The sequence below is a fragment of the Schistocerca gregaria genome, chromosome X, assembly GCF_023897955.1.
Source record: "Schistocerca gregaria isolate iqSchGreg1 chromosome X, iqSchGreg1.2, whole genome shotgun sequence".
In the NCBI taxonomy this organism is placed as follows: Eukaryota; Metazoa; Arthropoda; class Insecta; order Orthoptera; family Acrididae; genus Schistocerca; species Schistocerca gregaria.
The window spans coordinates 233,495,066-233,512,412 of record NC_064931.1 but is presented as its reverse complement, the minus strand read 5'-3'; the positions used below and the strand labels follow the sequence as shown (position 1 = coordinate 233,512,412).

Sequence of the window (17,347 nt, the reverse complement as noted above, 5' to 3'; positions counted from 1 at the left end):
TAATGTTCATGTCTGGGGAGTTTGGTGGTCAGCAGAAGTGTTTAAACTCAAAAAAGAGTGATCCTGGAGCCAGTCTACAGCAATTCTGGACATTTGAGGTGTTGCATTGTCGTGCTGGAATTTCCCAACTCTGTTGGAATGGACAATGGACATGAATGGATGAAGGTGATCAGACAGGATGACAGGATGCTTACGTATGTGTCACCTTTCGGAGTTATATCTAGACATATCAGGGGTCCCATACCACTCCAGCTGCACATGCATTGAGGGGGGAGGGGGGTAGAGAGAGAGAGAGAGAGAGAGAGAGAGAGAGAGAGAGAGAGAGAGAGAGAGAGTTTCAGAGTTGTCACAACCATTTAGTTCATTGGTTACATCCCTAGTTGTTTGAAGAACACCAATATTTGCAGCCCCTCTCATCATCAGCCATTTTACATCCACTGCTGGATAAAGGCTTTTTCCCTTTTCATCTGTACACATCCGTTTTGCTCCTGTATGTTTTATTGTCATCTATCCACACACATTTATGTTTTTGGTCTATTTAATTTCTATTATTCTCCCACCTACATGTCACACCCAATTCCATTTCGTTGTTATTTAAAAAAAGTTACACCTCCACTCCAGTCTGTTTCCCAGCTGATTTTTTGTTGCCAGTCCTGTCTTGGTAATGCCTGAAATACATCTTACTATTACTCATTGAGTGCTTGTCTTTTTTATATCACTTCCATATGTTAAAACTGGTAATCCACAGTAACTCGGAAGATTGTGCTTTATATATATCAGAGTTGTCACGTCACGTAAAAAACTATTTACTTTGTCAAAAGCACTCCAGAATATTTTTACTCTTTTGTTTATTTCTTTTCTTGTCAATTCAGTTGTTGCCTCCAGCAGCTTTCCTAAATACAAAGTCTTACCGACTGGTTCAATAACTTCATTATAAATTGATGTTCAGACCTGCATCAGAATGTTCTTTATTAAATTATTCCACTGGTTGTTGACGATTTTTTGCTAGAAGCAAATAGTATAGTGTCATTAGCAAATAAAGACGATTCACATGTGCTCCATTAACATGTATTCTTAGCCAAATTCATGTTCTATTTCCTTTCTCCTTTGAGAATGTGTTCAGGACAAACAGATCTTCTTTGAAAATTTTAATAATGTTTCGCCTCTATTATTTCTTGTATAATATCCTGAGATTGCAACTAAAGATTTGTCTTTTAGTTATTGCCTGCTTGTGCATTACAGTGTCCCACTATAATCATTTAGTAGCGGCATTTTTTTTATCATTTATCATTTCTGTAACATTGCTACCTCTTATCAAAATGCGAGCATGTATTTCTTAGGCTTGAATGGTTTTGACATAAGTCTTGCTATTCTGTTGTTAGTTATTTTGTTTGCAATAAATCCTATGCCATAATTCCTGCCTGCTTTTCCTTTGTAGTGAAACAGACTGAAGTGTCAGAGAAACTGGTATAGTCATGCATATTCAAATACAGATATATGTAAACAGGCAGAATATGGTGCTATGGTCGGCAATGCCTATATTAAGACAACAAGTATCTGGCGAAGTTGTTCAATCAGTAACTGCTGCTACAATGGCAGGTTACTGAGATTTAAGTGAGTTTGAACTTGGTGTTATAGTCGGTGCACGAGTGAAGGGACACAGCATCTCCTAGGTAGCAATGAAGTGGGGATTTTCCCCTGTGATCATTTCACGAGTGTAACATGAATATCAGGAATCCAGTACATCATCAAATTTCTGACATTGCTGTGGCTGAAAAAAGATCCTGCAAGAATGGGACAAACAACAACTGAAGAGAATCGTTCAGCGTGATGGAAGTGCAACCCTTCCACACCCTACACATCCAGAATTGCTACAGAGTAGCTCCGAGAACACTCTTCTAAGTTTAAACACTTCTGCTGGTCACCAAACTCCCCAAACATGAACATTATTGTGCATATCTGGGATGCCTTGCAATGTGCTGTTCAGAAGAGATCTCCACACCCTCTTATTCTTACGGATTTATGGACAGCCCTGCAGGATTCAAGGTGTCAATTCCCTCCAGCGCTACTTCAGACATTAGTTGAGTCCATGCCACATCAAGTGGCACTTCTGCGTGCTCGCGGTGGCCCTACACCATATTACGCAGATGTACCAGTTTCTTTGGCTCTTCAGTGTGTGTAATGATTCCACTTCTTCTTCTTATTGGCCAACATGTCATAAATTTGTTGATTGAAGACAACATTTTTCCACTTAGACTGTATATGTATTAAGATGTCTTCTTAGTTGCACAACTATTTTCAGGTTAAAAGGACACTTTCAGTTGTTACCCAGAGCAAGGTGCCATACATATAAAAATGCAAGCTAACTTACACAATATGTTACTGTTCATAATGGCTTGCAAATTATACTGTTCATGATGGTTTGGCAGGCAGTTGGTGCGCTTAAGATGGGAAAAATCTGACAAAAATATAACATGGATATATGTATTGGTGAATTTGCACCTAAAGCTAAAATACAATTTTTCTGCTACTCCCGGTGGCAGCTACTGCATGTCCTGTTGACAGGAGATGTCAGTGGGGCAAATAATTTGGGAAATATGGATTTCAAAAGTCTCTGACTAGAGTATTGGAGGAAACCACTGAATATACCAAGAACCTTGATGCACAAGTCACCGAAGTGGCATCAAATCGAAAGACTTGCACCTGGTGAACTGTCTACCCAACGGAACGCCCTAGTCACAAGACATTTATACCAATAACCAACTAAAAACAGAGCATTCACAATAAGAAATAAATTTCACAAAAGAAATTCATTGCTGTAAAAAATTTTGTTAAAGTGGCAGACAATATTACATACAGTGATGCTGACAAAGGAAAATGAAGAGTGTACATAATGTCAATCACTGGCCTACGACTTATGCACTCTCATCAGAATATGGGGGTCAAAATTTGTTTTCTGTATCAATGTGTTAGGAACAGCTACTATGAAGAGCAACAACCATTTCTGTAAAATTTTGTCCTGTGTAATTTCTGTTTCAGCCACTAGGTACAAAAACACTTTTTTCAAAATATGACACTATTTTATACAAATGTTTGAAGTAAATAGTGAAGGACCAGATAATTACCTTCAAAATTTTAGTTTTAAGCTCTACATAATAATTTCCCATTTTACTTCCTCGCTGGGCAAGATGGTTAAGGTGCTATACTTGCATTCAGGAGGATTGTGGCTCAAATTCCTGTCATGTCATATACGTTTAGGTTTTCTGTGATTGCACTAGATTTATCAAGGTGAATTTCAGGTTATTCCTTTGAAAATAAAAAGGCCTTGATTGTCTTTCTTCTCCGTTTTGTGCAGTGTGAAATTGTTCTCCATGCCTAGTGAGAACTAAATATTGAACTACTAATCAACTTTCTTTCCTTCCTTCAATTTCTCAGTTTAGTGTTAAAAGTATATCTGGAACAAAACCAGACTTCAGATTTTGCTCCTGTGAAGGGAATCATTCATTACTTTTTTAGTGGATAGATTAATTCCTTGAAATATGAAGTACAATATTCAATGTGATATATTTTTGTTACTTTTGTGTCATGGCAGTGAGAGCCATGCCAGTTAACATGCTTTGTGTGCACATGACCTGCAGAAGAAGAATAAGTGCTCATGATGGCAGCACTATTTGCATTGCATCTAATGGTGAAGCTGACACCATGTGTTACCCTGGCAGCTGTGGGAGATTTAGTTGACAACAAACATGGTGTGCTTATGTTGTGGTCACACTGTTTATCTGGCATCTCCTGTTGTATGTTTCCAGTGACCTGAAGAGGCAGCAGCCCACCGTGTATGTATGTGTAGCATAACAGTGGTCCCAGGGGACACAATTCCTCTTCCCCCTTAAAAAGAGGTGGGGGAGCTAGCTTGAAGGAGAAGTGGCTGCCACCAGGAAGGAACTGGTGAACCATTGGTAACATCGATGTGCTTTGGCAGCTGAAGAGAGGATGAAACTCAATCAGTGGTAGCCACCTCAATCGTGACAATGCTGATGGGCCAGTGAGGTGCCTGATGTGGCATTGATGCAGCCAGCAGCAAGGGCCACCATGTTCAGAGACCTGAAAAACCACAGACAGCTTGGGTTGGTATCAAGGAAGCCACTAGGAGGCAATGAAGAGGATGAGATCATGTGTGGTCCAGCAATATTTGCATTGTAACTAAGGAAATGATAGGGAATGGGTGCAATGGATCAACCAAGGGCAACATCCCAGTAGGCAGCAACACAGGAATGGAAGAAGGAAGAGATGTAGGAAATGCGATGGTGGCATCAAGTGAGCGGAGATCAGTGGTGGGCACTCCAGTGGTGGTGGGCAGCAATTTGTTTGCACACATTAATGGCACTGGGGGTGGCAGAGGAGAAATTGTCTCCAGAGGTGCTCAACTGGACACCAGTGCAGTGACCAGAGTGGCTACAGCGGAGCCGGCAGTGCCAGGTGACAGGCCGGAGGGATGCCAACAGGTAGATGGAGGCTGCTGTGATGTTGGAAGATAAGCAATGGGCTCAGTCAGGTGAGTGATAGGTCAATGGGACATAGGCAGGGAAGCAAAGGCATGGGTCAGATGTGGATGCACCAGTGAGACGTCAGCAGAGTGCGAACAGTGACTGGAAGCGAGAGATGGGTGGGATGTTGATGGAAAACCAATGGGCTCAACAGGCTCTGGTGGAATGTCATCAGGGTCCTGACAAGCTTGGCATGGAGTGACAGACTGATGGGATGTCAGTGGTGGACTGATGGGCTCGGCCAGCAGTTGATACACCAGTGGGATATTATCAGGGTGCTGACAGGCTTGGCCTGGAGCAGTGGTGACAGTGCCATTTGTGGTGGTGAGTAACATGCAATTTAGCATCTGTAAAAGTTCACTGTTGTATGTACAACTGTGCCGATTCAATTGAAGGCAGTGAGGCCATACTAAAATGAGACACACATATATACTGAGAAAAAGTTACAATTTTCCTAAGTAGGGCACAAAAATGGGTAGCTACACTTGATGAGTACACAAAGCATGTAAAAGTCAGTGGTGGGATGAAATCCCATCCTCATTGCCAAGTTTTGTGTTATGGCTATGAGAGACAACTAGCATACCCCAGGCAGGAAGAATAAACTAACTTTATTTACTCTCTATAATGGAATACAAAAAAACAGTTGTTCAGACTTGTATGAAAATTACTTGATTCTGAGACACTGATGGTCACTGATGTAGCACTGGGCAAACTGCGTCGACAGTAACATCATTGCATCCATACTGATGGAGAGCCATAGGACTGAGGGCGGACCAAGAGTGAGTTGCAGGTGAAGTGGAAATTAGTAGCTGGTCAGAGGTAGTGTAGATACCACAAAGAAATGGGTCTGTCTGATGGGCCACTGACACCGCCAGGATGATCCTGGAGTAACATTAAATTGCCCAGAGACAGACCATGCATGTAGCCAATGTCAGGCATAACATGGAGCTCTCAGTGAAGACTCAGGATGTAAATTGGAGCAAAGGCATCATCGGCTGGTATGAAGGACTCGAATGAGGCACAGAGGAAGGCTTGGATGTGGCTCAAAGTGAAAACATTGGCAGCTGGTGTGGAGGATTAGAACATGATGCAGAGTGAAGATTAAGATGAAACTCTGTTTATTGGCCTGCACTGAAGTGAAGGGAGCTCTGATTCACAGGCTGGCAATAGTGGGCATTGCTTTGTCTGGAATGACTCCCAGTGCATATTGGATCTGGTTGGCCAAACGGCATCCTTTACAGCAGCCCGGTATAAGACTACTGCCAAAGTAGTTGACAGGCACATGATATGTGGAGAAAGAATCAGTGCTCTCAATGGCAGTGCTTACTGTTGATGACCGTGCAGCATTTCCCTGAAGACAGTAACTTGTTCTCGAAAGAACAGTTACTGTTGATGACCATGCAGCTTTTCCCTGGAATAAATGATGACTGACTAACAACCTCAGCTGCCGTCAGGTGTTGTTGATATACCTCGATGTGTCGTCTGTGCGAATGCGCACGGGTTGCCCAAACTCTTACGGGAATTGCCAAAGTGTGTGCGAGTAATGAGTGGGTGGGCAAATGTCTATAAGGTACAATACATATGTAGAATTGTGGACAGTTGGGAATGTGAGTCTCACGGGAAACATGCAAGAGATAAGTCCCTGCAATCGCGCTATTCATCTGTGTCCTCAGTGGCTCAGATGGATAGAGCGTCTGCCATGTAAGCAGGAGATCCCGGGTTCGAGTCCCAGTCGGGGCACACATTTTCAGCTGTCCATATCAAGGTATATCAACAACACCTGTTGGCAGCTGAGGTTGTTAGTTAGTCATCATTTATTCCAGGGTATACTTCTTGCCAGAATAAAATATCCCATTGTAAAACCTCTTTGCAAAAAGGGAGACATCTCAAATGTGAACAACTGTAGGTAAATTTTGCATCTGCCTGTATTTTTTGATAAAATATTACATGGCTAACATCTTAACCAGCTTGGAACTATTAATAAGAGACTTTTGACTTTCAAAATGATGACTTTGTCAATTGTTAAATCCTGTGATATATTTTAATACTTTGATTCTGTTCATCATAATCTATTATTAGTGAAAGACCAGTAATATAAAAACTGTTTTTACCAACAGGAAGCAGAAACTAATTTTGGAAGCAATGGAGCTGAAAATCAGTTATATCTGTTTCATGAGACTGAAGAAATCTATTTTATGTCATAAAATTCCTCACTGTTTCTTCCTGTTCCCCATTTTGTTTTGATTATAAGCTGCCCTTAACAATTCACAGTTAATAAAAGTTAATGATGCTTACAGATGCAACCAATCTTGTGACTAAAGATTTCTCAAATACAAACAACTAAGACCTTCTTTGTGTGGTCCACAACTAGTTTGCTATGTAATTGATCTCATGTTTCAGGAAACTGTGATCTGCATTGGTATAATGAATGAAAAATATCGTCTAGTCTCTTTTGTTTTAAAGATGACTGGTTTCCATGTTACTGGCAGATCATCATCAGATTTAGTGCAGCAGCATGCATTATTAAACTTTGTTTTTATTTAAATTTTTGTTTCTTTTGTTGGCACTGGCACTTCATTAATTTTGCTACCTGAGGACAAATCCATTTTTAAATATGCTTTGCAATTTGAAAAATACTCAGTAACAACCACCAGTTGTTTAGATTGACTTCTGACTCGCTACTGAATGTGAATAAGTGTGATGTACTGGGTGCTGAGTGTATGTTTCTCAACTTAGCTCTCTTTGAACTAAATTTAATTTCATTTGAATTTACAAGACTGACTCTCAAATTATTCAAAATATTATCATTTATCATATAACTAGGGGTTTTATTTAGAGTTACGTTTTCAACAGTAAAATCAGGACAGTCCCATTTAAATTGAGGTACTTGGCAACTCTGTATTCAGTGCTACTGCTTTTGGCACTGTTTATGAATTTCTTCAGGTTTAAAGGTTATAATATACAAAAAGGGTCTAAGTACTGTCATTGTGGCATTATTGGCATTATTTTGTAAACATTGTCAAGACAGTACTTTTCTCTTCTGAATTAAACTGTAATTATGACTGAGAGCTAATCGGCCTAACTTTCAATATCTTTTAATTTCGGCAGTTGGGAAGAAATTCAGCTGTGGGAGAGTAGTTGTCAGTTGTCAAGAAGAAATATTTTCAATTCTTTTTCCCTGTGGGTGGTTTTATCTAAGGGTCCCCTCCCCTCCTAAACAATTTGTTGAGCATTTTACATCACTGAATCTTTTTATAAAGCTTTCTGTGATAATATAGTGGATCAACACTTTCTATTACTTTCATGATACATTTTTGAGCAAAATATTACTGTCTGAAATATGAAGCTTGCACAAGAAAATAAACAGAATGTGTTACATAATTGATGCATTTCTTTGTGGCGCTTTTAATGACAAGAATTGCAAACTTAGCTGAAAATAATTGTTCAATAAGTTGCAGAACATGTTTATCGTCTCTACATACAGTTAAAAATTTTTAATATTGTGCCATTATTAACTGTGCTGAGCTTTGGCTATATTGTTATTGTAGGTGTTGAAGAACTGAATGTACTGTGGTTTCTTTCATTAATTTATCACTCTACATTGTTTTATGTGTCAGGTCAGCTGCTAAATCTAGGTTCTAGTGCAGAGTTCATGTTGTGAATTATGGTGACGAAATGAAATTTCACATATAAGAAAACTACTCAATGTTTTCACAAAAGACATCGTCCATGCCTCCCTATCCACATGTGAATTAAACAGGAATTATATCCTTTTGCAACTGTTAGTTTTCCTTCACTGCATAGTTTAAATGCCGAAACTTAGTATTTTTTATCACACTACCACAAATTTCGGAAATCAAATAAATCCAAAAATAGAGATATTAATGTTCAGTGAGGTGACAAAATTAGTTGAAAGCTTTGTAATATGTCAGTTGAGGAAGAATTTGTAATACTTTGCAATAGAGACCTCTACGTTCTTTTGATCCGGAATTTTGATTGCTTGTAGTGAACTGTTGGTACAACAGTTACTGTAACTGAAGTTACTTCAAACCATTATTGTAATATCTAAACTGTAATTAGGCATGTAAAGATTTTTTTTTACTTCATTCAGATGTTTTGGAAACATAGATGTTATCTTTTACAAAGTTGTTTTAATTTTCAATTGGTTACAGATTCGGAGTATGAGGTAATTGTTGTAACTGAAGATTCAATAATATGTTGGAGTTGGGAAGGTGTTAACACTACACCTCCTGAAAATGTCATAACCAGTCGTGAGATAACAGCTACATTGTCACTTGAAGATTTGGAAAAACAGGTTCTAGGACGCTGTAAAGGCACAACATTTGTATGTGCCACAATAACGGAAGACAGCGAGTTTGTCATTACTGCATCTTCAAACCATAGTGTCTGCATTTGGGACATAAATCCAAACGCATCATATATTGTAAAAGAATACCATGACCAAAGTGGGTAAGAAACCTTTCACATTATTTGGCATATTTATCAGTCACTAAGTTTGAGATATGTGCATTTTTTAAATGTTGTTATATACATCATGACATGAAAAGGGTCTAAGAGAAAAGTTTCTCTTGTTGCTGTTGTATACATTTTTCCAATCATAATATCCAGTTTTATACCTGGGAGTAATTTTAAAGAATATTACATTGCATATGTTAAAGACAAAGTGAAGTGTGTACAAGTGTCTCATTGTCTATCCGTTTTGTATGGATTTTGTGTACAGTGTGAACAGTAGATTTATTTGTGGCACATGAAGTACTGAATTTTCCTGTGTGGCATAGCCATGTGCATCTAATATAATACATTTAGTTGTACACTGGTTTCTCACTACAGTAATCAGTGAAAGAAAGAATCAAAGCCTTTTTGAGAGAACAACTTCAATGACCGTGAAACTGTTCAGAAGTAGGTCCAGTGGTTTTGAGAAACATTGTGTGCCACTCACTATGCCCTTTAAAAAATTGAGACTTAATCTTTGAAGTATTGAAATGTTGAAATTTAGTCAATGATTGTTTTTATAGTTTCTTGTGGTTTAAAGTGGTTTAAATAAACAAATCTCTTACAAATAATATGTTTTAAATGTTATTCGACTCATATGAATGATTTCATAATAAATCACTTGCAACTACTGCTGATAATTTCAAATTAAAATGTTAAATTTATTTATTTATTCTTTGTCCATGGACTCCAGCTGAAAATCCAACTGAGAGTATTGGGTGTGTCATAGAATAGGCTATTAACACCAAACTTGATTTCATTATATATAAATGAAACAAATAATTTAGCAGAAATAGTCTATAAGCATAAAAAGGTATTACATGTTTCACATTATGTATACACACGCATCCAAACAACATACAGAAATGATAATTTTTAAAGGTACATTTCAGTAATGATATAACTTATTTAAACACCATCTTAGTATTCACTCAAACTGTATATACGTTTCTCTGTAAGATATAGTTTCAAATGATTTTTAAAACATTTTAGGTCTGTTTCTTTTTTATTGATTTTGGGGAGTTTATTAAAAAACCTTTTGCCCGATTCTTCAGGGGCAGTCATAGACAGTTTTAGATTTCTGTTTATCATGTAGTAATTTTCATTTCCTCTTGTACCGTGTTTGTGTACATCTTTATTTACGAGGTGTTTATCGCTTGACCTTACCACCACTATGCTTTGGTATATTTACAGTGAATATACTGTCATAATACACTCCTGGAAATTGAAATAAGAACACCGTGAATTCATTGTCCCAGGAAGGGGAAACTTTATTGACACATTCCTGGGGTCAGATACATCACATGATCACACTGACAGAACCACAGGCACATAGACACAGGCAACAGAGCATGCACAATGTCGGCACTAGTAAAGTGTATATCCACCTTTCGCAGCAATGCAAGCTGCTATTCTCCCATGGAGACGATCGTAGAGATGCTGGATGTAGTCCTGTGGAACGGCTTGCCATGCCATTTCCACCTGGCGCCTCAGTTGGACCAGCGTTCGTGCTGGACGTGCAGACCGCGTGAGACGACGCTTCATACAGTCCCAAACATGCTCAATGGGAGACAGATCCGGAGATCTTGCTGGCCAGGGTAGTTGACTTACACCTTCTATAGCACGTTGGGTGGCACGGGATACATGTGGACGTGCATTGTCCTGTTGGAACAGCAAGTTCCCTTGCCGGTCTAGGAATGGTTGAACGATGAGTTCGATGACGGTTTGGATGTACCATGCACTATTCAGTATCCCCTCGACGATCACCAGAGGTGTACGGCCAGTGTAGGAGATCGCTCCCCACACCATGATGCCGGGTGTTGGCCCTGTGTGCCTCGGTGGTATGCAGTCCTGATTGTGGCGCTCACTTGCACGGCGCCAAACACGCATACGACCATCATTGGCACCAAGGCAGAAGTGACTCTCACCGCTGAAGATGACACATCTCCATTTGTCCCTCCATTCACGCCTGTCGCGACACCACTGGAGGCGGGCTGCACGATGTTGGGGCGTGAGCGGAAGATGGCCTAACGGTGTGCGGGACCGTAGCCCAGCTTCATGGAGACGGTTGCGAATGGTCCTTGCCGATACGCCAGGAGCAACAGTGTCCGTAATTTGCTGGGAAGTGGCGGTGCGGTCCCCTACGGCACTGCGTAGGATCCTACGGTCTTGGCGTGCATCCGTGCGTCGCTGCGGTCCGGTCCCAGGTCGACGGGCACGTGCACCTTCCGCCGACCACTGGCGACAACATTGATGTACTGTGGAGACCTCATGCCCCACGTGTTGAGCAATTCGGTGGTACGTCCACCCGGCCTCCCGCATGCCCACTATACGCCCCCGCTCAAAGTCCGTCAACTGCACATACGGTTCACGTCCACGCTGTCGCGGCTTGCTACCAGTGTTACAGACTGCGATGGAGCTCCGTATGCCACGGCAAACTGGCTGACACTGACGGCGGCGGTGCACAAATGCTGCGCAGCTAGCGCCATTCGACGGCCAACACCGCGGTTCCTGGTGTGTCCGCTGTGCTGTGCGTGTGATCATTGCTTGTACAGCCCTCTCGCAGTGTCCGGAGCAAGTATAGTGGGTCTGACACACCGGTGTCGATGTGTTCTTTTTTCCATTTCCAGGAGTTTACATTGATCTGAGGACTTTATCATCCACAGTCTTAGCTGTTTTATGCGTGATGAAAATCTGTTTGTTTATCTTTTTACACAGTGCATCTATGTGCTCCCCCCATGCTAAATGTTTGTATATTATAGTTTCTAGAAAATTTGTACTGCTTACTTTTTTAATAGTCTTTCCATTTATATTAACATTTATATTATAATTTTCACTATGCTTTGTCTGAAATACTACATTCATTGTTTTAGGCTGATTCATAAAGAGGATGTTTTGTGTTAAATATTTATTTGCATTTTCGATATTCAGGAGTGCTTCCTTCTCAAGCTCCTCCTTTGTGTCAGCTGTGCAAATGATTGTTGTGTCATCAGCATACATTATAAGTTTCTGATTTATATAGCTAGGGAAGTCATTTACATAGAGTATAAATTGTATTGGCCCAAGCACCGACCCTTGCGGCACACCGTGTTTCACTGTTTGCAATTCTGATCTGTAGTTTGTTATATTTCCCCCACTAGTATGTCTGATTTCCATGCATTGTTTTCTATTTATAATGTATGATTTAAGTATGTCATAGCATTTTCCTCTAATTCCATACTGATATAATTTCATTGTTAATTTTGAGTGGGTCTCACAATCAAATGCCTTAGATAGGCCCATGGAAATCCCACAAGTCTTTTGTTGCCTGTCAAGTAAATTAAGAATGTGCTCAATTATATCTGTTGATGCTGTTTTTGTTGACTTCCCTTCTCTGAAATCATGCTGTGATGAATGCAGTATACTGTACTTTGTTATAAAACTTTCCATCCGATTCTTTATTATCATTTCACAGATTTTAGCAAATGTTGAGATCAATGATATTGGCCTGTAAATTCCTAATTCATCCCTGTTCCCTTTCTTAAATATTGGCTTCACTTTACTTACTTTCAGTGAATCTGGAAATATACCTTCTTCTATCGCAGCATTCAGCATGTGTGTCAATGGTTTTAATATACATTCTCTGCATTCCTTTATGAGATGTGATGTGACACCATCTAAGCCAGATGAATGTTTAATTTTAAGTTGTTTTATTAGGTTTGACACTTCTGTATCTGTTGTAGTATTATTTGTATGTGGGGGGTTTAACAATTTACTTCCGGCATTTGTTTTATTTTGTCTTATTAATTCATCCACTACAGTAATATAATATCTGTTAAAAGTATTGGTTATTTCTAGAGGGTTTGCGTTGCTTTTCCCACTCATCAGTGGGCAGATGTCGTCCGCCTGGTTTGTTACTTTTCCTGTCTCTTCATTAATGAAAGACCATAAACCTTTTGAGTATTTCTTTCCCTTATCTATAGACATCCTAATGAATAATGCTTTAGTTTCTCTGATAAAACTACAGTATTCTTTCTTTTTTATTTTATACAGTGTGTTGTAGGCATCAGTATTTTTTTGTTTGGAGAGGTCATAATCCACTCTCAGATTATTTCTGGCATGGATTACTTCTCCAGTCACCCAGCTTTTCTTTTTTTGTTGCTATCTGACAAGCCTTTTACTAACAGGACATGTAACATCATAATTATACCCGAATAAAGAAAAAAACTGGTTCCATTTGGTGTTTACATCTTTAGCTGCATACATTGTTTCCCAGTTTTCTGCCTCTAACATCTTTTTTAGCAGATTTATGTTATGTGAGTAGTTATGTCTTCTCATCTCCCATATCTTCTGCACCGAATCACTAGTCTTTATATTTATGTCTATCATGATTGCAAAATGGTTTGCTAATGTGGAGTTTATTACCTGTGTGTCACAATAGCATGTAGGAATATTTGTTATTACATGATCAATTATTGTCTCACTATGCTTTGTTACTCTGGTTGGTTTATCTATTTTTATTTTTAGATTGTATATGCACAATAAGTCCAGTAGGGTCTTAGTATTGTCTGTATTTTTACTTGTGTCTGTGTTCAGATCCCCTATAATGATCAAATAAGCATATGTTTTTAAGAGTCATTGGAATATATCTTCCAGCTGTTCATAGAAGGTTTTAATTACACCATTTGGTGATCGATACAAACCTAATACACAACATAAATTCCCAGCAATTTTAGTTCCCAGTGCTGTAGTTTCAAAGCTCAATTCTATATTATATTTTGTTATATTTATGGCTTTAGTTGATTTATAGTTAGAAAAAATGGCAACCCCCACCCCTTTATAGGAAGTACTGCAAAAACTGCCTACTATCATATAATTCTTCAAGTTGTACATTCCTATGTGATTTTCTTTTAGCCCATGTCTGGTAACTACTAGAATGTTTGGCCTATATTCCTGTAATATTACCTCTAGTTCCTCTGTTTTATTGTTTATGTATTAAACATTTTGGTGAAGTATTCTAACAGTTGGCTTTAAATTTAATAGTTCCCCTTCCTGTAATATACTAAGCACATCACTTGCTCCCTTTGCTTCTGGTACTATGCAGTGATTTTTTTCAGTTTGTGTCATTAACCCTGGATCATATCTTTGTCCTATGTTTATATTCCTCTCACTATTGTCACACTGGTATTTAAGATGGACAGTTTTACTTACATCTTTTTCCATGTTCTCTTTCTGCTTACTTGATACCATAAAAAATCCTCACTTATGTAGGCATTCAGACTTCCGGTGCTTGCACAGGGGAGTGAGTAGATAATATTTTATATTTGAACCCATGTACCATTTCTGTGCTACAGCCATTTGAAAACATGTTGAATGTGACCACTTTCACAAGTACATCACTTGCGCTACAGTTCCACTCATTAATAGCTAAAGAAATTGCTTATGTACTCATTGATGGGTTCTCTTCAGTGTGATGCAGTACAGCCTCTTCCATTTTGGGTGTGCAGCATCTCTTTGGAGCACTGCAGTCATTCCTGCTTAGAGTTTAGGTACCCTTTCTGAACCTGTTACATAATTGTGGCAAAAATGGTATGCGATTGAGTCAGACGTGGAGACCAATCTTGATAAAGGTGATGAGTTGCAATTCCTTTAATGTGAGTGTTGCTATGCAGGAGGATCATGTTGGTGTATTCTGCAAACGTATAATCAACCATGTTGCTCTAACAGAATGAGACTCACACCAGGTCAGAGAGGTAAGATAGAAATCAAATAACATCAGCCAATCTGGCGTAACCACCCCCGCCATGACTAACCTGTGCATGCTTACCTACCAAACATGTTTCCAAATGTCTGCAGCACAGAAATGGTATGTTTCCAGACTTAAGTTCCTGTTCAAAATATTATGCTCACACTCCCATCTACAAGTCCTAGAAGTTTGTTAAGAAGAATTTCCAAACACCTTGTATAGAGCAGAGATGGTCATCTGGGTGCCTGATTACCCTAGCCCAGTACAGATAGGCTGGCCTGACATAAATGCAGATAGCTTATCAGCAATCACATGTCACAGTGCAGCAAAATGAAGTGAGAGAGCATGCCCAGCTTAAATGAGCAGGCATTGGTAGTAGTGTGTCATACCAGGACATGATAGGGATTTGGTGGCAGCTGGTGAAATCTAATTATTTACAATGTATTTACATTACATACGAAAATGCAGGCATCTTTATTTTGCTTTCTTTTATTTATTTTACTAATTACAGTGTATATTTCCTGTGTTTTGCTGTAAGCAAGGGAATGTGTGGACAAATACTACTAGTGGTGTGCAGTCAAAGAACAGCCCTCAGATGGCCATCTGTGAGATGTCATTGATGTTTCAATTTGCAAAGCTTTAAGGCTGAGAAAAGTTATTCACATAAATTTATAGGACCAAATATGTCCATTATAGCTGCCATTTTCACATGTAGTTTAGGGAGTCTATCCTGTGGAAAGTAAGAATAAAACTGAGGATGTCCTTCACCATTCTAAACTTCTCCTTAATAAAATGAGCATGTTGCACATCTGTTAATTCTAATTGCACCTCTGTGCACACAGTTCTGACATCAATTGAACATTTTGAGATGAAAATATCAAACAATGGCTCAAATGAGTTCAAATCGTCCAATCTTTTCATGAATACTACACTTCAATTATTGAGAGACTGAATGAATAACTAAAGAAGATTATTATTTATGGTAGCTACAAATTTCATTGTATTTGGAAAATGCATGAAATTGCTATTCTGGAATTGATTTCTCTATGTCTCCAACATCATTTACAATGTGCGAATTTTGGCAAACAGAGATACAATTAATTGACCTTTCCCTGGAAAAGAAGCATTGAGAGTGTTCAAATGGACCATTATGTCAGTACGAAGTGCTAGGCTGGACCTGAGTTTCTCTTGGCATATACAATGTTCAAATAACTCGTGGGAATGCAGGTAGCTGGCGTTGTCATTTTCAAGGCAAAACTTTAGCGAGGAGGGGGGGGGGGGGGGGGGGAGAATGTGTGTGTGTTTATTAGCTTTATGGCGTTTCTCTGAAAACCGAGGTTTTAAATTGGCTTGCACAGTGCTTACATGCTCCAGTTTTACCTTGGAAATGGCAGGGTATGCTCCTGTTGAAATGTAGGCAGTTGTCGATGATGTCATGTGGCTGCATTCGCGTAAGTTATTGGAACAATTGCTAGATTAGCTATACAGTGAGAGCCAGAAAGCTCAGAAACTAACCTCCCTTTCACATCCATAAAATGATTTACTTGGTAATACAAAAGGAGGAAGCATTCGAGGGTGTTTTGCCCCTACTTAGCTATCTTATCTGACAAAAACAGGGTATATCATTGAAATCAGATTCCAGTGAATCCATTGACTCTCAAAACTGCCTTTGATTCAGTTTAGAGACCTAACAGCTATGTCCATAACCATGTCAACTTGCACAGTCTTGAACAAAGTGCCTCAACTGAGTGGAATTTCTGTCTTGACATCGGCTTAGTTTTCAGAAGTCTCACAAATCCCTTATTACAACTGGTCATATTTGGGGTGCTATCAGTGGCAAGGAAAACCAGCTTATTTCCAGGGGAAGGGGAGATTCATATTCTGAAGGGCCTGTTCGTGACACAAACTGTATTTTCACCAGTACATGTATCTCTCATCAGCATTAAATCCAGAAGTTCTTCTGTGATAATCAGATCTATATCCACTTCTTGGACAAAAATCCTTAATTCCACTGTATCAATAATGTTGTTACTTACATCAAGGCTGAGAGAATATGCAATTAATTGTTGCCATCTCAGCGTTAGTTGTCATTCAACACCTGTGCTAAGCTCTAGTATACAGCATGCAGTTGTATGATGATACAAACAGACTGCATTAAATTGTGATTTAGTTAGACGATACATGGCTTCTCTGGCAGTGTTGAGGCATTCTTCCACAAATGACTCAGTGGAGAATGGTTAAAGCTCCAGCAGTTGGGTGAGCAATTTTAAAGCTCACCCTTACTGCATGATGGCTTGTAACTTCATATTCCCAGAAATGAAATTGTTGGGTAAATAAAATTGTAATATAAGTCTAATAGTTGATATTAAGTCAACTGAAATAAAAGAGCTTACCTCATTGCTGGTGGATTCTTTTAGCTTTCCAATTAGTTGCAAATGCTTGTCTCCCTGAAAAATGTTGCACATGTCATCATGTTTGGAATGTAATGTCACGCAATGTTATATTTTTTTTCTGCAACAGAATTTTCACATACTAAACATTTAGCACATTCATTAATTAAAACTTC

The 17,347-nt window shown here is 39.1% G+C and overlaps 1 protein-coding gene across 2 annotated transcripts in view; it reads left to right on the top strand.

Annotated features, from left to right (window-relative positions):
* Window positions 1–17,347, top strand: part of LOC126297728 (apoptotic protease-activating factor 1) — a 257,592-nt gene that overhangs the window by 172,025 nt on the left and 68,220 nt on the right. For both annotated transcript variants that reach the window (XM_049988868.1, XM_049988869.1), the window contains one exon: window positions 8,717–9,014. In XM_049988868.1, coding sequence (XP_049844825.1) covers window positions 8,717–9,014 — 298 coding nt within the window. The remainder of the gene's footprint in view (window positions 1–8,716; window positions 9,015–17,347) is intronic.